General features: G+C 36.5%; 2 protein-coding genes and 1 long non-coding RNA gene across 6 annotated transcripts in view; 1 reads left to right on the top strand and 2 right to left on the bottom strand.

Annotated features, from left to right (window-relative positions):
• dlg1a (discs large MAGUK scaffold protein 1a) overlaps positions 1-1,450 on the bottom strand; it is a 126,008-nt gene extending 124,558 nt beyond the window's left edge. For all 4 annotated transcript variants that reach the window (XM_046860886.1, XM_046860896.1, XM_046860913.1 and 1 more), the window contains exons 1-2: positions 1,299-1,450; positions 966-1,163 (exon numbers count right to left, since the gene is read on the bottom strand). In XM_046860886.1, the coding sequence (XP_046716842.1) occupies positions 966-984 (19 nt within the window). In that variant the 5' untranslated portion in view covers positions 985-1,163; positions 1,299-1,450. The remainder of the gene's footprint in view (positions 1-965; positions 1,164-1,298) is intronic.
• A 14,585-nt stretch (positions 1,451-16,035) lies between these two features.
• Positions 16,036-19,667, bottom strand: ptmaa (prothymosin alpha a). Its single transcript, XM_046850859.1, has 5 exons — positions 19,495-19,667; positions 17,192-17,263; positions 16,935-17,025; positions 16,751-16,824; positions 16,036-16,660 (listed from the first exon to the last, which is right to left on the bottom strand). The coding sequence occupies exons 1-5, from the start codon at positions 19,537-19,539 to the stop codon at positions 16,622-16,624; spliced, it is 321 nt and encodes a 106-aa protein (XP_046706815.1). The 5' UTR covers positions 19,540-19,667; the 3' UTR covers positions 16,036-16,621.
• Positions 19,668-19,810: 143 nt separating this feature from the next.
• LOC124386864 lies at positions 19,811-22,054 on the top strand. The gene is made up of 2 exons (XR_006926039.1): positions 19,811-20,721; positions 20,837-22,054. It is a non-coding gene; the product is annotated as an uncharacterized LOC124386864 (long non-coding RNA).
• Positions 22,055-22,337: the final 283 nt, after the last annotated feature.

The raw sequence follows: 22,337 nt of genomic DNA, 5'->3' as shown, positions 1-22,337 counted from the left end.
CCACACAACACTACATGACTTATAGACTGTGGAACAGGTTCCCAGTCCTGGTTCTGGGGTATTTTTAATTCAGTCCTAGTTTAATTTAGCATTTTTCCTACTCTATCACACACACTTCAAATGTGCAAGGAGCAGGGGGAAAAAACAAATTATATGTCAGTGATAAACACCAAGGCAAAAGCAACAATACATCAATTCACTGGCCGCTTTATTGGGAACACCATAGTAACACTGAAATCCATTTGCTTTGAGAATTTTTCCAAGGCATGGATTGATAAAACATCCCTTTAACTGTCTGGTCCCATTGACATGAAAATAATTGTTGACTTGTATTAAGACAAATCAATACCACACCACCATCCTGATCTATTGCTAATGAAGCCTTATGACTCTACCATCTGCAAGTCATAGCAATAATTAACACTCATCGGTCCAGGTGACATTTTTCCAAAGTTCAACTGTGGGGTTTGTTGAGCCTGTGTTCCCAGTTCAGAACCTGGTGTGGTCTGCTCCTGCACCCTGTAAGCTTCATAGTATGACATGTTACATGCTCTGAGATGCTTTTTGCCTCACCAGGATTATACAGAGTGATTATTTGAGCCAATGTAGCCTACTTGTCAGCCTATGAACTTATCATGGATAAGACTCTACCTGCAGAACCATCCATTGTTAAGTGTTTTTGCAGCATTTGATGTAAGAGCCTGCTGTAGTTACTACATTCCTCAAATCAGCCATCAAAACAATGGGAGTCAGATTTTCCCTCAATTCCCTCCGATCGAAATCGTTTATGAAGTTCTTGGCCTGCATCTACATGTTTTCTATGAATTGCACTGAAACCACATGAGCATGCGTGAACATGCAGGTGTTCCAAAAGAAGTGAATGCTGAGTGTACATGAAATTATTATCAATTTTAGTGCAGGACAGAGGCAAAGATGAGGATGTAAAGTAGCTTTTGCAATCTCACCTTTCTTTCTCACTGGCATGATCACATCCAAGGATCAGGTGAAAGCTTGTGAAAGATTTGATCATTTGAAAGTGGAACTCCTTAAGTGATGTCTCTACATACAAGTGTTCAAGATGCAAAAAACAGTAAACTGTCAAATAAATCCTTGCAACTTTAGCCCCAGGGGAAAACGCAAACACAAGCCCTGCAGTTGTTACTCTGAAAAATAAAAACAGACTGATAAACCTTGAATGAATGGAAGAGAGGTGTTACAGTTATCCTGTATACTAATATCATTAAAGCACTCTCTGGCCAAACTTCTCAGACTCAAATCTAAAAGTTTCTGACACTCACATAACGTGATCGTCCTCTAAAATCCGTGCTGACACTCTCTCCCTCCCCGAGTCCTACCGCGGTCCTGTGGCAAACTTGTCGGGATCTGCCCCACTGCCCCTCCTCTCTTCTCCTCTCCTCTCCTCCTCTCCTCCACTGCCCTTTCACCAGCCTCTCAAAATCCAAACTTTCCCCCAAAATGGCGACCTGGATACGACAACGAATCACCGTGAGACGAATCCCAAATGTTCCCTTGACTACCTACATAGGTGCACTCTGTAGGGCGTGTTATTAGCGAGCTCAGTGCTGTACCTAGTGCACTAAATGCCCCTCTTGATACTAGATTAGGACTCTTCCCCTAAATCTATTGACGCTGTGTTAAATCTTAATGTAGGAAAAGTTTTTATTTGGATTAGTTACTTCTTTTAATTGTCTTCTTCATCATTAAATAAAAAAATGCTTTTAATTTAGCAAGCCTGTGCCAAAAAAAATCGTATTAGAGATACTAATACCAACAATGGGATCAAACAGCTGCAAATTTGCATGTCATTTGCATAATACTAATTGGTGTTATATGATGGTAGCATATGAGAAGTACTGACTAACATTTATTTATTGATTTAAATGATGTTTAGGATACCATTTTAATGATCATATAAGAACTATTGGAGCATCAAGAGAAACCTTCCAGAACACCTTACTTACCCATCATTCAGCATTCATTAAATCATCTTGAGTAACATCATTATCCTGGTTGGTGGACCATTATTACTTTGCAAAAGTTTAGATAATACCCATGACCAGTGGTCCTGATTTATTTTTTTTGTTTGTTTAGGGTTTTTTTGATCCACCTGATTAATCCCAACGTCCTACCCTGGATAGAGTTCTCTTCAATTAGACATTTTGTGCAGCTAAAAATCATAGTCTGCTACAATGTCTTAGTACCACAGTTTACATTAACATTTCTGCATTATAAGCGTCCATCACTGAACAGCACACCTCAAAAAAGATGGGACTTGAATGAACAGACATTTGGTGCCACCCAAATGAGAATGGGTTTCTTTAGAGTCTGGTTCCTCTCAAGATTTCTTCCTCATGCCATCTCAGGGAGTTTTTCCTTGTCACTGTTGCAGAAGGCTTGCTTATTAGGGATAAAGGTATAGGGATACACTGACTGGCACTAAACTTATAAATTCAAATTTTATAACTTCTTTATGTGTAAAGCTGCTTTGGGACAATATACATTGTTAAAAGTGCTTTACAAATAAAAATGAATTGAACTGAATTGAATTATACCCCCTGGATTTGACTCCCATTCATCTCAGCCCACTATGCCAAACACATTTTACTAACTCTTTCACATCCAGCCAGTTCACTTTTCCCTAATACAGTTGAGTGTTTTTACACGTGGAAACACGAGAACCCAGATAAAATTATACCAAAACAGGAAGAACATATGAACCTCCACACAGACAGTAACAAAAGCCAAAGTAGCTGTACATGTTTTTCAGCAGAGGTAGAGATGGAATTGTTGGTGCACATTAAAAGGTTTGATCAAGTAATAATAAATTAGTAATAAATAGAAGTAAATAGGATAAAACACTTCTTTTAAATCTTTAATCTCATTAGTTCCAACCATTATATGAATAGTGCTTCAGGAGGAACTAGTTTAAATATTTGCCAAGCAGAAGATGGGCAAATTGTACTAATAGTACAACTTGTTTGATCATATAATTACCAGATTTAAACTTTATAATAGCAAAAATATTTTGTTGATCCTAAGGGAGAGTTTGGAAAAGACAGAAAAAGAATATTAAGAGAATGACGTTATTACATTCACAACATTTATGACATTAAGACAAAATCCAAATGCTTCTGTTTTGGGAAAACAATAAATCAAAGATACATCAACCTTATCCAGCAAATGGTTTGTGTCTGTGTCATTCCTGTGTCATTTGGTATTTTTTGTTATTTATAATGATATAAGAGAATATCACTTGAAATAATAATATTTAAGGCATTTTCCATATTTTGTCAGGTTGTAATAACTAATTCATTGTGGTCATTATTTAAAGTGTTTGAATACTTTGGTCAAGAGTCATTCTTTAAATTGAATGCCAATGCAGCCTTAAATTAAATTTTATAGCTGATTGTGTGCAGTCAGTGTTAAGGAAATAATGCTTTTTTTTTATCCCTGTGTGATTACACTCTGCTTTTTTTTTTTTAACAGTGAAAGTATTTAGCTTGAATTCAGTTTAAACAATTGCCCATAGAGATGTCTCAATGATGCTATCTATTGTTACAAGTGAAAGCTGTGCTTTATTGATTGTTGCTGTTAATATGGCACATTGAATTAGTTAGTAGGAATATCAACTGATTAATATATCTGTTTTATTTTTTCTTTGTTTATGCTGGTGTAATAAACATACTGGATTTCCAAAATAGTTCATCAATGATGAACAACAATTTAATCAAATGTGCCAGTTGGTGTTTCGTGACTTCCATTAGATGTATTAGTATGTGAAATGCTGTTGCGAGTGATGAATGCCAGTCACATGACTTTAACACAATGCCAGTTTGGGCAAAATGAAGCCTGACACACACACACACACACACACACACACACACACACACACACACACACACACACACATACACACACACACAAAGGACAGTGGTCTCCTTTTCCCCTAACACTTAAAGGACAAAGCAGTTATTCAATAGGTTAACAAAGAGTACAATGATATGGGTGATCATAGTGGCACACTAGAATGTGAAAAGAAAAAAAACTGCTGGCCTTGTGGCTGTATTAAACTATGCTAATATTTATGTATTTATTTATTTATTCAAACAGATTCTCAAGCCAACATTTATTTGATCATGCAAAGCATTGAGCAACCTTTCATAATTTTAAGGAACTGGAGCATCTAAAGTTAATGTTTAACAAATGCATAAAATCAGGGGTTTAAATTTTATATTAAAATTAGAAAGAATCAGTGTACATGAGTGTACTGACATGGAAAATGGATTTAAATGTGTTCATCCTTGCTAGCAAAACTAATAATGTTATCTGACAAGAGTTTATTAAAGAATAAAATCTTACTAATCTTTTTTTGCTTCTTCTGAGTTGTTCTTTTTTATCTATACCTGATATCATTATTTTTAATTATGCATTTTATGTAACTGCTCTGCATGATTATAGAGACCATAAAAAGCTAATAACTAGTGACTAGCTATTTGGACAACTTGTATACATATTATTTGAAAGATTTTCTCATGGTTTTATCAGTATATTAATTATATATAGCATTCCGTATATTCATCTTTTCTATTTAAACAATGACGTTTTCTTTAGGAGCTTTTTTTAAGCGGGTCATGTCTCTCTCTCTCTCTCTCTCTCTCTCTCTCTCTCTCTCTCTCTCTCTCTTTCTTTTTTTTCATATTAAGACAGGTATCACCTTCCCATCATACTTGTTAGTCTGTCTGTGTTTCAAGAAGCATAGATGCTTGTGATTACTGAGGCATGTCAAGAAATATCCCACATTTTGTCGTTAAGCAGGAGACAAGAGGTTTTCTTTTAATCAGTACAATCCCTTTAGAATACCTGAAAATCCCTGGAAGCTGATGAGGATGCTCCACATGGACAACCTAAAGATCAATAAGATTACTGTGTATGTTACCACGTGGGAGCAATAAAGATGGCTGCAAATGTTCATCTCTGTTTAGCCATATATGACTGCAGTGGCTTTAAACAGATTTGAAGTATTGAAATATAAATGAAAGATGCCTATAAGCCTATAGGTTCCTGCTTTCACAATTGCCCTTATTGATTGTATAGTATACAGTTAGTACAAAAGAAAAAATATTATATTGGTACTATGCCGTGTTTTGCAGATGGATGAGTGTTTCCTTTGGAATCTGGTTCCAGTTTATTCTTGCCAACATCACCTCCAGCAAAAACTTGTAAAATTAACAGGTATATCCTAAATGTACATATTTATGTAAATCTGCTTTAGAAAAATATACAGGTTCTATAACATAACTTTGAAATGAATTTAAATTGCCGATATACATCAATGTTTTAAAAAAGAATACACTATTATGTTTCATCAAGCTTTCTGCAATTTATGCTTATTCCAGATTTTCAGACACTTGTCAGGCCCTCTCAGTATCCTACTGGGGGATTCTTCCTGATTGGAAAAAAAGTACTCTAGCGATCTTTATAACTAACAAAGAATGTTACTGAGCCACCCACTGTGGGTTTGTTGATGGAAGCAAGCTTATTATATTTGCAGATAACCAACGAAGTCAGCAGCTCTAAATTATGACGTATTTCAGCAAGCATGTAAGCAGCTCTTGTCTAAAAGTTGTACAAGGCACACATTGTTCATTTAGATGACTGTTGAAATGACAACAAAGTGCGTCTTGTACTTCAATATTGTGATTAAATATTGATTTATACTACAGAGCCACAAAGTTTTTGCCATTCACCGTCATTTGTAGAGAATTTACAGTCATTTGGTCTTGATTATTGCATTATTAATGGCACCAACAGTTTTATGACTGTTCTCTGATACACTTGCTTTGACTACAGAGCAAGTGACAATTTTATTTTATATCTTCAAGCAACAGGAAGTCTCATGGGAGTGCAGTTTAATATCAAATTTATCATATTAGTAATATTTATGCATTTATTTATAAAAAAGGATCTATTAAAATCTGCAAGCAGAATAACTGATTAACTAGCAGGTATCATCTAGTTCATATCATCATATATATAAATGAGAAAGGAAGATCAGTAGAGGTGGGAAATATTAATGTAAATCGCAGAATCGGCAAACCAACATCTTTGATCTGCAGCATGGCATTTAATTATAGGTCTCATATTAACACTAAGGTCAGAAATCATTGTCATGTGCTAGAAGATAATAATAATAATTATTATTATTATTATTATTATTATTATTATTACTACTATTCCTTTGGGGTTTTATTCATATTCTGACCTTCTTTCTACTTTACATGGGCTGTAATTCATTTCATGTACAAAACACAATAACGTGAATAAGCAGTAATTATGCAGAATGGTATATTTAATAAGCGACTTTACAAAACTTTACAGAATCAAACAGGTAGACGCTCACTTTTCTTTATCTGATGTACTTTAACCCTGTGCACCTGTTGTAGGTAGAGAAATTAATTAGAATGAGTAAAGGATAACAAGTCCATCTCTAAATGTAAATCGTCTTCTTACTTGGATTAAATCAAGCACCATATGGTGGGCAAAATCAAAGAGTCAAATCAGTGGATGTTGCTTAGATGCAGAATTAATTTACTTGGCCATTAGTTGTTAATTAGTAACACAGGCAATCTGGATATATAAAATAGCCTTAGTAATTCTGCTGTAAAGTCTGTCCGTGTTCCTTTGAAACAGAGTATGTCAAGAGGAACTGTAATTAGGAGAAGGCTTTTAGAAGACTAGCTAAGTCTGTACACATTAAAGTTAAGACACAGAGCTGATTACAGCCAGGGAAAAAGAGTCTTCTGTTGATCTCAGATAACACAACAATGAAGGAAACAAATAGAATGATAGTTCAAGTAGTCTAAAAAAACATACAGGTGTTCATTGAGCTATGTCAAGCAGTCACACTGAAAAAAGGGCAAAACACACACTGACTAATTTGACTCATTTACCTCGTGATAGAGTTTTGAAGGTCACTTGGCCATAGTGGATATTATAATGGGTTTAAGGGGGAATAAACATAATTTAAAATGATTGCAGCTATTGACATCAGAGTGTGCCTAAATTGCACACTCACTACAAAAATACATAATATGCAAAACACAAAATGATGACGAGTCACAGTAAACTTCAACAAACTGCGTCTGCATCAAACAGGGACAGATGTTACAAAATCTCTGAGAAGAATATTGTGATGCGACCATTAATAAATGCTGAATAGCACAAAATACTATATCAATCCACATACAGCCTAAAATAAAGAGCACAAGATCGGATGCTTTATTGAATTGAATATTGCACCTATTGTCTACATTCAGTGGGCAATTTTTGGCATCTGTTGGTTGAAAAATATTTTCATTCGTTTATGTAACGCCTGATTTGCCAGACTGTTTTATCCTCTACTGCAGTAGGCAGGGTTTACTTATTATGTCAACATGTTCATTTTAAAACAAAAAGAGCTTTGCCTTCACCAAGAGGAGATAAATATGTGCCACTCTCACTGGGCATTTATTATACTTTAGTTAGAAGTTCTAGTTGAAAACCTGAAGACATATACAAGGTTTTCACTACATACATTCACTACATGAATAAATATGCAATATGGCTTATAACTACTTCTTAAGTAAAAAAATATATATATATTATTATTAGTGCTGGATGTCTCTTAATTTATAAATTTGCATTACACCTGTCATACTGCAGACTACTCCAGACACCAGACTCAGGGCCACTGAATTGATGGAGAACCATGAAAAATGTCAACACATATACTCATTTTAATTTAATTCTACTTTTAAAGATTTTATTAAGCGTTATTATTTTTAGTTGCTTTGTTGTCCGCATACAAAAAGTAAAAACAAAATAAAAACAAATCAACTGTTGTGTCTACGCTGCCACCTATTGGCAATGTTTGAATATTACTTAAGCTGTTTGGCTTGCAATCATTAGTAATTAAGCATTAATTGTTAATACATACAGATAAACATGATCATAAGTCATAAGTAGAACATCATAGGGTTTATGTATGTTTTCATTTTTACTTTTTACGAGCCATAATGTATCTAAGCAAGGAGGAACAAATCCAAATACTCATATAAATTGGTTAATTGAGAAAAAATGGTAGTGTATATAATAACAATAATAAAAATTAAAATCATAATAATAACAATAATAATATCCATAATAAAAACAATAACAATAATAATAACAATAACAAAAAAGGTGTATGGGTTTATCAGTTTAATAAATTATAATAAATTGTTCTCTAATAATAATATGCACAAATTACTTTGTTAATTTTTAATGGTGTTTATTTTTTCATCTTTTGGTGAAAGCTAAAGAGAATTTCAGATCTTATTTAAAATGAATTACTGTATTGATACTAATTCTAAAATATTTTAGTCTTACAAGCGAGATATACTTTAATTACTCAAATGTAACAGTGTTATGAAGTTTTACACCATATATCAGTGCATTAGAGCATTAATGTAATAATGTCATTGCCACCTACATTATATTTTTATATGATTAATATTCATAAATCATTAAAATTGCCAGTTAAAGGAAAGTAAGTCAGTTAAATGAAAACCAATTTTCCTTAACTTTGAAACAGTTTTCATTGCTGAACAGCTGTGATTGAGAGTCCAGCATTACTGAAAAGACATTCTCTGTCTGACAGCAGTGTAATACTGTAGGATGTCCTGTCACTCTGCTATAGTGTTCTTTATAGGCAATAAAAATACCAGTAATGCGAATTACACCTGGGGACAAATCAAAATATGTTTCAATGATGACATCTTGACAAGAGACTACTTTCATTTGTTACTTAAGCTAGGTGAACTTGAGCAGCAGGGAAATGGAGAGAATAATGTTTATGTGGTTTTCACATGTAGTGTATCCTCCCTTTAAACATATTTTATTGTGCTGGAGATTCTCTAAGGAACCTCACGACAGGTTGTGAATTCAGGATCCATCTTTGAGAGTATATTCATTTTTTCTATAGCATAAATATTTTTTTCAGTGAACTACTTCACAAAAATGATTTTAATCATTTCATCTATTCTTATCGATTATTGATAATAAAACATTCCTTCCAAAAAATAATAAAATAAATAAATTATATAGAAACCCTCACAGACTTTGTAATGGTTTTAATGGGAATCACACTGTTTGTAATGGACTGTAAAGTTATGGTACTTTAACTAATGGTCTAATGGTACAGTATGTTATGTCAAATGAATTTATCATAGGGCAAATAAAACACCTTTGGTAACTTATAGATCACACTGGATCACACCAGTAGGGACAATTAAATATCCTAATTGTCCCTAATGGTGGTACTTGTTTACTTGGGTACACCCTATTTAACATCTAAATGCAGTTTTTAAAAAGCTGTGTACTAATACAGTCTTTAGTTTTAACAAAAAATAGATATGGTAGTGTTGACTGCATCAATGCACAATTTACCAGCAACTGCAACATAATTATGAATCAATTAATATTCTTAATTTTTACAACTGAAAACTAGAATGATAGCATTGGGGAAAGCTAACTTTTTTACATTTACAAGCCGTGTGTGTCGACTGCTTATTGTATATGCTTATATAATTTCAGCTTTTTACAGCTTTGAGGAAATGGTATTGCATAAAAATAGGTAAGAATGTTAAAGATGCTAAAAGTGTGCAATACATAAGTAAGATCCAAGAGGCTTTGTAATACATTTTAATAAATGTGTATTAATTACCTTCTGTAGTATCTTTGCACATTTGTTCATTAAAATTAGTTATAGAGCGCCTGCAGGCCTATTTGAATGATTTTCAATTGAATAGCTAATTCTGACACCAGAGGGAGACATTTATTCAAATTCTTTACAAAATCCTCCTCAATTCTATTTATCTGCATACTCTATAGTTTTTTTATGCATCTCCTGTAACTGTCAGTAGATTTCTGATAACATCAGATACATTATGAAAAAAAAATACTATATTATTGATACACAAAGCTTTGAACATGTGCTTTTGAATCAATCTTTATTATTTAAATCCTAATATTTTTTGGATGTTTGATCTGCCATAATCTGTCTGCTATTAAGCCCATCAGAGTTATTATGCTACAGAATTGTTAATGAAAAGATGCGTCTATGATTAGTCATCTCATAAAGTTACCTCAGCTCATTTTTACTGGAAAACCAAATGCCTAAATCTAAAATACTGCATCCAAGCAAGACACTAAACTCCCACTCACACACTTAAATATACACAGCTTGTAATAAAAGATCTGTAAGTCTGGCCTAAGTTGGTTGAAACCCCTGTTCTATACTAATAAGACGTGTGTTTGATATTGTCCAAACAAAATCAGGCCAATTTTCACAAAAGGTGTGTTGCATTTTTGTTTTTGTACATGTGACCAGTAAATGCCGGGATCTGGGAATCCATCAAAAAAATGTTAAATGTGGCCAAATATAGCGCAAAATTTACAGTTGTACAGCATGGTGAGAGTAGGGAGCAGGTTGGGAAGAGCCTGGAGAGGTGGAGGTACACGCTGGAGAGAAGGGGAATGAAGGTCAGTAGGGGTAAGAAAGGGTACATGTGTGTGAATGAGAGGAGGGAGGGCAGTGGAGTGGTGCGGTTACATGGAAAAGAGGTGGAGAAGGTGGAGGAGTTCAGGTACCTGGGGTCAACAGCGCAGAGTAATGGGGAGTGTGTTAGAGAAGTGAAGAAAAGAGTGCAGGCAGGGTGGAGTGGGTGGAGAAGAGTGACAGGAGTGATTTGTGATAGAAGAGTATCTGAAAGAGTGAAAGGGAAAGTTTATAGGACTGTGGTGAGACCTGCGATGTTGTATGGATTAGAGACAGTGGCATTGAGTAAAAGGCAGGAGGCAGAGCTGGAGGTAGCAGAGCTGAAGATGTTGAGGTTTTCATTGGGAGTGACGAGGATGGACAGGATTAGAAATCTGTTTATTAGAGGGACAGTGCATGTAAGACGTTTTGGAGACAAGGTGAGAGAGGCTCGATTGAGATGGTTTGGACATGTGCAGAGGAGGGACATGGGGTATATCAGTAGGAGAATGCTGAGGATGAAGCCACCAGGTAGGAGGAAAAGAGGAAGGCCAAGGAGGAGGTTTATAGATGTGGTGAAGGAAGACATGCAGGTGAAAGAGGCAGATGTAGCAGACAGAGTAGTATGGAGACGGATGATCCGCTGTGGCGACCCCTAATGGGAGCAGCTGAAAGAAGAAGAATCAGATGACAGCATGTTAAGACACTGTTACAAATGTACAAATAGTTACAAACCAGCTTAACACTAATCTAGGATTTAATGAGCAAGCCAGAGGTGAGAATAGCAAAAAAAAACCTCCCTCTTAGCACACGAGGAAGAATCTTTAAAAGGAACTGATGTTCGGTATGAGCACTTACTGATGACAGAGCATGTAGTAAAAAATAAAATAGTTTCACAATATTATACATTACAAATTTTACAAATTCAATTACAGGCATTACGTTATTGTCTTCCATATGCAATATGCTTATATACAAATATACTCAAGAATGCTTTTATCCTACATTAGCTATGTCAGGTTGTTAGAGTCTGTGGTCATGTGCACAAAAGGCTTTGCATTTCAACACAAACATGTCACATTACACCTTTAAATGTGTCTGATGAGAAGAAAAATTCACAGACAGCCAGACGTCTGGAGAGAACTTATATGTGAAGATATCCGCTTACTTATTTAGCCCAAAGCCCACAATGACTTTGTTTGATGAGAGCTCAATGAGAGATTTTTTTAGTTCTACTTTTGAATGTGTCAAAAAAATGTGTACGAGAAATATGTTTTGCAACTGAATAAGATAAAATATTCAAATACACAAAAAAAAGAATGGAGGAATTAATCTGCGGTGTATATATATATATGCAGGGAAAAATGTACAGAAATTGACTAAATGTTAATGAAACACTATGAATCTTTCTTTTTTCCATTCTTTTCTGTCCTTTCTTTTAAGATAAACCTCTCACACATGCATTTGCTTTTAATTGACACAGTCGCAAAAACATGGCTTGGCATAGAGCTAAACCAGACTGACAGGTACTAACCATTAACACTCATCAAACTCTACGTGTCAATACCGTGTAAAACTGGTTTGTGGATAATTATAGCTGAACTCATGTCCTTTAATGCTCTTTCTTTTCATACAGCTACTGAGACAGTATAAGGACAACACAAAAAAAGTCTCATCCTACAGTTAAAACTGGTGTGGCCTATAAGCTCTGTAGTGCATGGCATCGGCATTTTTGCGTGAAGAGGATTCCTTTCACATGAATAGTGAGCTCTGTGCAACTTCACTACTCGGTTGCTGTTACACAAAGAGCATGAATCATATGTTTAGAGTTTTCTATGTGCTACATCTACATGCGCTTTGTTTATTCAGAATTTTAATTGCATTCGAAGGAGAAAACATGCCTCCAACTTTACTATTTGCAGATCTCTATAATCTGGATTTCTAGTCAAAGAGGAATACTAAGCGATTTTATTTCCTACAAATACTATTCAGTATACATACATAAATACATACATACAGTATCTATTCATAAAGATCGTGTTTAAGGGGGGTCTCTATCAGGCATCCCCCTCTGTATTTACCTGGATGCTCTGAGCTGTGTTTTGTGTTACCTGTTATCATTTACAATGTACATGAAAGGACACAAATTCATCAAAGTCCTGTTGTGCTGTGCACTGCAGAATGCAAATGAGGAAAAAGCACAAAACATTACTGCCAACCACTTGCACATGCATACACTGTCCTGAGCCATGAAAATTACGTGTTTTGAAAAGATTAACACACAATTATATACTGTACACATTTGCATTTACCTGTAAAGTATGTTTTTTTTTTAAGTCTTGTGCTTTCATTTAACCCTCGTGAGTTTGTCCATTATTATTAGTAATACACATGAGCTTGTTACATGATTCTATTGCACACAAAACTTGCACTAAATCTTTAAGATATGGCCTGTATACTGAATAGCTGTGTGCCATCAATCTGATGTAAGTACCCACCACCAGGTGGCAAAAGTGGTGCAGGAGGAGGTGCCAGAGTGGCATCAATGCCCTCCAGAGGTGAGGGCTGGGTAGACTGGCTAATAAATACTGCATGCAGAGCAGAGCACAGTGTGAGACTGAGATTTATTCTCAGTGCAAAACTGCAAGGAATAATTCTCCTGCAGCATTTTAGACTATTGTTCTAATTAAACAAATACAGGATGTACATGCCAGGCTTTTGGATTAGAATGGTATTCTGTATGAGCAGCATAGTAGGCAAAGCAAATATAGGAGGCAATCCACTGATCCAGTACATACTAGACATTTCCTTCACTGTTCCTGCATCTATTCTCATTGACTTTGGAAACTACTGGATCGTTAAGCAGCAGGAAATGTGAGTGACATGTAAATATGATTCCTGTAACTGAATTCTAACATCCATTTGCTCTTTTGGTCTGCATTTGGATATTATGAACTGTAAGTAAATGTGTGCAGCAATTTAACTCATTAATAAATGAAAAGATTTTGGATCATATATCTATTGCTGTTTTGTTTTGTGAGATACAATATGCTCTGGGCAATGTAACACGAGTTTAAAATGAGACCAAATTGTGTTTAAAGGGAAAATAATGAATTTCAGACTTTTCTTTAGCATTTTTTCTTCACAATTATCTTTTTTCTGTCTAGTACTTTACCCTCTACATGCATAATTCATTTTCCCCTGTTATCCAGCTTGAACTTGAACTGATCATGTGAATCCATTAAATTCTATGAATACCGAATATTTCTACTGTATAATAATGTATTCGAAATCTAATATTTGCTACTCAGAAGCATGTATGTCATTTGCATAAAATAATCTGCCATATTATAAAACGCATGATTTAACTATATATCAGCCACTGCAATATTTCTTTGCTTCCTTTCCCTTCAGTCCAAGAGCACATCAAAGTTGGTTATTTATAATTGTCAAAAAGTAATCAGTCAACTGAAACTCTTTGCTCCACACATGTTAATGCAGTACTACTTTCATTCTTTACATTTTTTAATAATGTAATTTAATTTTCTAGCACTGAAATCGGTTTACTGTGGTTTCCTGCTGAAATCTGCCCATTAGGAGGTCACATCAAACCCACTGTGAGCAAATGGCAGGATTTATTCAGGCAGTCTGCATACTGTTGGCATCTCTGCCCCACAGAGCTGCCTTGATGTTGACCTGCATGCAAAATAAATCTGTGTACATATGCAAACACATTTCAGAAGTATTATAAAGAATTACCCTCTAAGCTTTGTGGAAAAAGCCCTTCAGCAAGGCTCTTGTGTACAAGCACAAACACATATAAATTGTTTTTGATTCCCTGATGAAAGAAACTTTCATTTCTGTTAAGGAAAGTCCAATTTGTGTATTTATTCCTGCTGCGATTGCCCATGCTCAGCTGATTATAGCAGGAGTTCCCGTTTACATTTACATGCTTGTACCAGAGTGCACTATAGTTTGATTTCATTTATCGAGGCTTGTGTAGCCATTGCACCTATTCAAAATGTTGACCCCCACCATCCTACCTAAAGATTCAGTTTATAAAAACAATCCAAGTGATTGTTTTTTAATTTGAATGTTTACAGCAATTCTGTATATTGTCTATTTATTTCTACGTTTTCAAGCAGCAGGTAGCATAAAATAGCATAATCATGAATTCAGATATGAAGTTATGACTTATGAATTCAGTTATGATTGTGCATGAGTCACAGTGACAAAAACAGGACACGTTTCAGTATTAAATACATTAAATGAAAGCTATTAAAATCACTTATTCACTAATAAAAGTGATTGATAACATCTAGAAGAACCAGTAACATTGAGAGTTAATTTATACCTCAGTGGTGTCCCTCTACAAATGTATTAAAGAATCAATCCAAACTACTAAATATATGTTCCTTTTTGTCTGGTTTGCACTACATTACTACATAGTGGGAAGTGGTAACTCAGTAGTTAAGATGTTGGATTGTAGGTATTATTTTCACTTCCACTCTATAGTTTAAAACATTGAATGTATGATTTAATAAACAGGTTTATATCTATAATAGTAAAACTGGCACTGCCAGAGAGAAAGAGAATAAAATATCATTGTAAATCATTGGGCTAAAAGCCATAAACTTTGGAAATGTAATGATACCCTGATCCTGGATACAAAGGCACTGTTAGGTTAAGACTGGACGGTTTTCAGCATCCTAGGAGCAAGCACAATTAAAAAGCGTGCAAAACTTGCTATCATAGTGCTTGCAACTGACTTCTTTATTTGCCTTTCCTCTCTCTCTGCTCCTTATTGCTACTCTCACACATTAACTTCACTAGATGTAAGATAAAAAAAAAAGGAGTGTTAAGGCTATTAAAAAGGTAACTGGGTTGATTCCCAAGTTCTAATTATATAAAAAGAGACTACAAAGAAGAAGAAACAGAATATTGCATTTGTACAAAATATTTTACATTATATAAAGTCTGTAAATCTTTTCTACTATGAGATCCTTTCAGATAAGTGCATAACAATAACTCTAAAACCTGCCAACTCATGAAGTGCTTGATTATACACTAAAGAGAGTAATCAAGTGGGAAAAACACAGGGGAGGAATCACATTCTGCTCTACAGCACCCCCCAGGAGCAGAACTGGGCATTACTAGTGAGAGATAGATAGGGGAGGGATCACTCAACATTGCCTGAAAGAAACAAGGCTGAAGCGGACAGAAATAAAGTGTACATAAATAGAAGAATTCACACAGCCAAATTTATTTAATTCAATATAATTTATACCGGATCTTGAGGTTTTAAGGCATGAATAATTTACATTGAAGTACATTTCCCTGTGACATATTTCTGAAATATGTGAAGTGCATATCTGAAAATGATGCTCGATCTTGAATCTTCACACCTGCAACATTAAAAGCTCTTGTAAAAAGTGAAAGAAAAAACTAGAGAAAATAAATTAGGAACTCACAAAATAAAATTTCGGTTTATTGTCGCACAACAATTTCACACATACATCAAACAGGCCACAATAGATAGCATTTTATTAGACAAGCAAGAAAAGAAAACTCTTTTCTTCAGCCTTGCCATCTCATACGAACCAACTACGTATGGTACAACTGATGTACATACACAAAGTACTGGAATGCTTTGAATTAAACGGCTTTCGATTTTTTTTTTCCTTTTTTTTTTACAATTTCAGTTGAGATAACATGACATGGTCAGACCACAAGTAAAATCTATTTCATAGAGAGGCTTCAACTTCAAAGCACCGTTTGGTAACCAGAGATCACTGTCAAAAATGGCTGACCTCCTAACAATATGTACAAAAATATAAAATGTAAATAAAAATACAAACAAATTCTCCTTTTAAAGTATTTTGTAAGAAGGTAGAGCTTTGAAGTCTTGGTTGTTTCTACAAAATTTGCAGTTAGGTGTGTGTACACAGATGCTGAACTCTACTTGATGACCACATTTCTGTCTTCCCCCAGAGGACGAGTTAAGGAGAGGAGGGTTTGGAGGATGTTCAGCAGTGACGTCCTTGTTTAATCGTCCGTCTTCTGCTTCTTAGGCTCGACATCGTCCTGAAAAAAAGGGGCCACACAAGATTAGAACCACCGTGGACATGTGTTTGAGATTGAGTGAAAGCATTTATAAAAAAAATATCCACTTACTTCATCATCATCATCTTCAGCTGCCCGCTTCCCTGTTCCCCCCTCAGCCTCGTCTTCCTCTTCATCTTCATCACCTGCATCGTAGCGGTACGTTATATATATATATAAGCGACAATTCACACTTCATCGAAAAAGACACTGTACAGTTGATGCCACAGAGACTAGAGACTATTTAATTTCTCACCCTCTCCATCATCATCTTCGTCCTCTTCCTCGCCAACATCCTCCTCCTCCTCTTCTACTTCATTTTCCTGATCACCATTTTCCTCGTTATCCTGAATAATTAGTGTAGTAGGTTCATTAGTAATTCATTATGTAGATGGTTGAGACTGAAATCTGAATTTGTATGAAAATGTTTTTAAAATAAGTTCCATGGAAAAATACAGAGATGGAAAAGGAAAAAAAAAAAAAAGAAAAAAAAAAAAAAAAAAAAGAACTCACTGCGCTCCCATTGGCTGGAACGTCCTTTCCATTTTCTGCCTCCTCCTCGACTAACTTTTTCTCTTTAAGGTCCTAGAAGGTAAAACATGATAACTGTATACTTCATTTGTATTTGTACTTGTTTACAGGCTGGAGGCTGCACTGTTCATGTTATGGCTTTTTTTTTTTTTTGCAAAAAATAAAAAATAAATAAATAATACCGCTGAAGTTTGACTCTCAATGCCTATTGGCTGTTCAAGCTTTAAATCTCCGCCCACTTACAGCTACCTCACTGAAGTAGTGTAATCTGATACGTGCCTGTCCTGAGCGCCAACCAGCTGTAGTCCAAAGACTACAAGAGATATCATAGGTTTGGGCGCAGACACGCCCGGGCAAACACTACAACTCCCAGAATGCATTGCAGAGATTATTTTAGCTGAGCCAATAGGAAGACAACCAGAAAGAGGCTCGAATAGATTAACGAGAGAGAGAGAGAGAGAGAGAGAGAGAGAGAGAGAGAGAGAGAACAATAGCGACATGTATATAGCCTATAGTAATTTTTTCTGTATTATGTAGTGTTCATTTCTCTATGATCCGATGATTTACAAAACATCCTACTTTATAGTGATCAGATAAAAAAATCGATCAATGCAATAAAAAATTATCAATGACGTCCCCAGTTGAGAAATCTTCCTAGGCTGAATCCTGAATAGATCCGAGATCGATGTAACAGATCGCTGGTATTAATTAATGAAGATGGTGATCCTTAAGACGTTTAGTGCTCCAGATGCGCCTCCTTAACACACATCCCCATTACATTACATACCAACGCGCTGTAGGTTCACACCAACACTATAAATCTATAAATCCAGCTGTGCTTACACGGGCCAACGAGGGCTCACAACGAGGGGAAAAAAAATAAAAAGATTCCGGCAATTAGAAACACCCCTCCACACACACACACACACACACACACACACACACACACACAAAAACAAGCGAAAAGGGAAACGGATCTGATCAGATCTGCACTTGATCAGAGGGTTAGATTAGACAGCTTAAGGTAAAGGCGCAGTGCAAACTGACTAACAAAGGACAAATGATCAGAAAAGGTTATTTCACCTCCGATCATCGGTAACTTTGCGCTTGATTTTTCTCCTCACCAGGGAGGAACTTTGGACCAGCATGAACACGGCTGAGAGAAGAACACACTTGCGTTCTGCGCGGCTTTAAACGCGCGCGTGTCAACTCAAGACAAACCGCGTCAGTGTTGGACGAAACACAGTGGTATCTATATATACACATACATTTAGTTTTATATACATATATATATATAGATCAATATAGAGCGCTATAGAGCTCATCTTAATCACCTGAAGTGCAACATCTGCAGCATCAAAACCGAACCCGACAGGTAGACAGATCTATCCTATAGTTATGAGTCCGGCTTCTAAAAAAAAATACCATTGTCGGCTATGCATCATATTCCCAGTATCAAAACTTGCATTCATCATAATCTGAAGTTTAGATGAAATGCGTCACGCAGGATGCACGAATAAAATCCCCACGCGCAAAAAACAGTCAGATTATTTTTCACGCGAGGTGCGGGCTGGCAACCGGAGCGCGACGACTACATTCTCGCAGGAGAACAGACCACGGGAGGGAGCTTTATAGAGAGCCGAGCAAAAGCCCGCCGTTCTGCTCTTCTGGCATCATTCATCATCGAGGAAGACGTGAAGGGTTCGGGCGGCGAGGCACGAGGAAACTTGTCGCACGCGGGAGCGCGGGCGGGCGGGCGGGCGGGCGGTCGCAAAGACGCACGGGGGGAAGCAGAACCGGGCGCGCGCGTGCGCGCGCGGCCGCCCGGAGATCAATCACCCGGAGGTGTCTGGAAACACTCGATCACTTTGAACTCGATCGGAAGTTGATGATGCGATTTCCAAGGTTGAAAGGTACTTTTTTTTTTAAAGGAGGAACTGAAACGTTTTTTTTTCTTTTCTTTTTTTTTTGGTGTGTGTATTAAATAAAGCCTGATCAGGACAACGCCGAAAGCTCTGGGGTGCGAAATGTATTTCTAGAAGCATAGGCAACTTTCGAGCGCATCTTTATCACCACTGATTTCCCTTACAAGTCTATACGGAATAAAAACGCGCGTCCACGTCAATGAAAAATAATACTTAAAAAAAAAACGCTATTACTACTACTATTATTACACATTATCAAACCCTTTATTACACCCCATACATACCGGAGCCTGAATTAAAAAATATTCCGCAGCTTAATAATTGACTTTAGGTCATATTCCTAGTCATTTCTGAACCTACCTTGGCGGATATTTCCGAGCTGGTGTCGACTTTTGTGTCAGCCATTTCTGTCCGAACGTGAAAAAAATGGTGATCCGGTCACGGAATAAAATAATGGAAAAAAGGGGCTGCTCGTGAGCCGCTTCGGAAAAATAATGAACGGTTTAGTTGGTGCCTGTGGCGAAACTCCTCCGCCAGCGGAGCGCTTAATATAGACAAGTGGGCGGGGCCTGAAGGCGGTGGCGTCGAAAAGTGGGCGGCGCATCGATCTGCGGTTAAAGTAGCGTGGGCGGGATCGAGAGGCAGGCGCTGCTCGCTGATTGGCCAGAACACCGAGATGTCTGTAGTCTGTGTGTCTCATTCGCTACATTGGAACAATGGACAGTATTTCTACAGTGCTTACAAACCAACCTTTCTGGGTCACTTAAGTGCCTATAGTAACTGTATTGCTGCGATTCTGACTGCTTGTGATGGATAGCTCAGGCTTATATGAGTTTTCCCACCTCAAGAAAAAAAAAAAGAGAGAGAGAGAGAGATCTAGAGTTTTAAGACAGAGAGATAGAGGGGGTGGAAAGGTGATGACCTATAGACTAACAAATCGTGTTCGTGTTTACAGATGACCGCCAAAAAAAAAAAAAAAAAAGAAAAAACACAGTACAAATCGTGTTAATTAGGTTTTAACGCAAATCAATATAACCTGTTTTGCCAGTTATGTAAGTCTACGTGTAAGGTGAAAGCCACATTATAGGGAAGAGCAAATTATAATTAATAGCTCGTGGTCATTTGTTTGCTTTAACTTAATGAACTGCGCACAGTGAAAACAGTGTTCTTGAAATAACACTTGAGTGTGACTCTAAAATGCTCCGACATCACCGTCTTCTCATAAAAAAGGGCATGCTGTAATAAAAATATCTGTCTAATAAACAAGGTCACATATTGAAAGATCAGAGGATAATGTTGCAGTACTTTAGCACGACGGCTTTCATTAAATCCGCCCCCTTTTTTGATTGACGTCTTTTTGGCTCCGCCCTGTTACCGAAATCTGCGCGAGGCTCTATCGGCTGAGCAGCTAGATCACGTGGGGGGAAAGCACTGATCTCAGAACAGCTCTGTTGTACAGTTCTGTTGTACAACTATGGACACGGTTGACCTGGGGCTTAAGGGAGCTGATCTGAGAGCGGTGCAGAAACAGAGTTGCTGTAACGTTCAAAACGCATATAGCCTATGATTCTTTCATGAAATGAGAGAGTGAGTACGAGAAATAACATGCCTGTGAACTGATTTTGTGTCTTTTCGGTTGCATTAATGTTGGTCCAACCGTATAACTGTCCACATTGTAAAATGTCACGGTTTCGCATTATAGTTGCAGCAGCCAACATGGACGACTGGGATCCTTGTGAACGGAAAAAACAAAAAAACCAAATTCCAACTACACACTTCTCGTTTCCGGTTTGTGTACATCGTTTTAATATTTTATTCTGACTCTTTTAAAGCGTATAAGTCCTTATCACACAGACTATTGAAAGAGAAAAAGAAGCTATAAATAAGTCCTCACCAAGATGGCCGACTGACGGCACCGTATGGCGTCTTGAAGTCTTCTGATTGGACGGTGTGGAGGAACGAACGCAGGCTTGACGCTTTGCGAAAGCTGATTGGATGAAAGAAATGTCCGTTAAACGAAAATGCCGCGCTGGAGGTTCGTGGAAAACGTGGAGTTGTTGTTCTTGTCTGGAATGGGTCTGGGTGATTGTTAAAGCCTATGTTCTCCAGGTGCAGTAGAGTTTTCTGTACCTGTAAACAGAGCTTGAATTGAGGGGGGGCTGGGGATCCGGGACCACCCATAAGGCATTAGACCCCCCCAAGTCTATTTTTTACTTGTCATGGGGGGGTCCCCAAGATTACTTTAGTAAAAAATATATGAATTACACAACAACTGGGGACCCCCCCATAAGACTTAATTGGAGTACTGCCTGCAGTATATACAATAGCGTGTATTGTAGTTTCACACTATAATGTGTTACTTTCACTTATGCACAATAAATAGTTTTGAAAAGCACTATATCCAGATTAAAGTACAGATTATAGGCACTTAAACTACCACCCAAGCCAGTTTTTTAAAGGTTGTGTAAGGTCTGAGTAAGATCTCTATCTTATTTTAAAATAAACCATGGAAAAACAGTTAATATAAACCATTTATATAAACAGTCTGCTACAATGACCAGGTCTGCATTTTGTATGAAGGTCTGCATTTAATTGCCCATCACTGAATTCTACACCTCAACAATGATGAAACTATAATGAATGGACATCGAGTGTCACCCAGATAAGGATGGGTTTCCTAATGATTCTGGTTCCTCCAAAAGTTTCTTCCTCTTTCCATCTCAGGGAGATTTTCCTTGACTCTACTGTTTTGCTTATTAGGGATAAACATACGAGAGTTCAACATATAAATCTATATTTTTAACCTATTTATTGCTGTAAAGCTGCTTCAGGACAATGTAAATTTTTAAATGCGCTATACAGATAAAACTCAATTGAAATGAGCTTCTCTGTTTTATTAATAAACAATCATTTTCATTGACATAGTGAATAACATTTTATGGAAGAATAATGATTTCTCCTTATAATAAGTGTGACTACTTCATTTGTAAAAGAAAGCTTTTTCCACCAATTCCTTTGTCATTTCTCAGCAGTATCTGACCATTCAGTAGAAATATGTCATACCATGTGTAGTATAAAGAAGTGAAAAGGCCTGGGGTTGTGTGTAAAGCCACTGCAGTCAAGTTTGCATTTTGAAGTACTTTCAGTTTTATGTAGTGACTTTCACATTTTCCCCTCCGATGGAAAAACTTTTACTTTTATTT

The sequence above is a fragment of the Silurus meridionalis genome, chromosome 1, assembly GCF_014805685.1.
Source record: "Silurus meridionalis isolate SWU-2019-XX chromosome 1, ASM1480568v1, whole genome shotgun sequence".
Taxonomy (NCBI): Eukaryota; Metazoa; Chordata; class Actinopteri; order Siluriformes; family Siluridae; genus Silurus; species Silurus meridionalis.
Note: the sequence above shows the minus strand (reverse complement) of the source record. Positions and strands in the feature narration are given on the sequence as shown.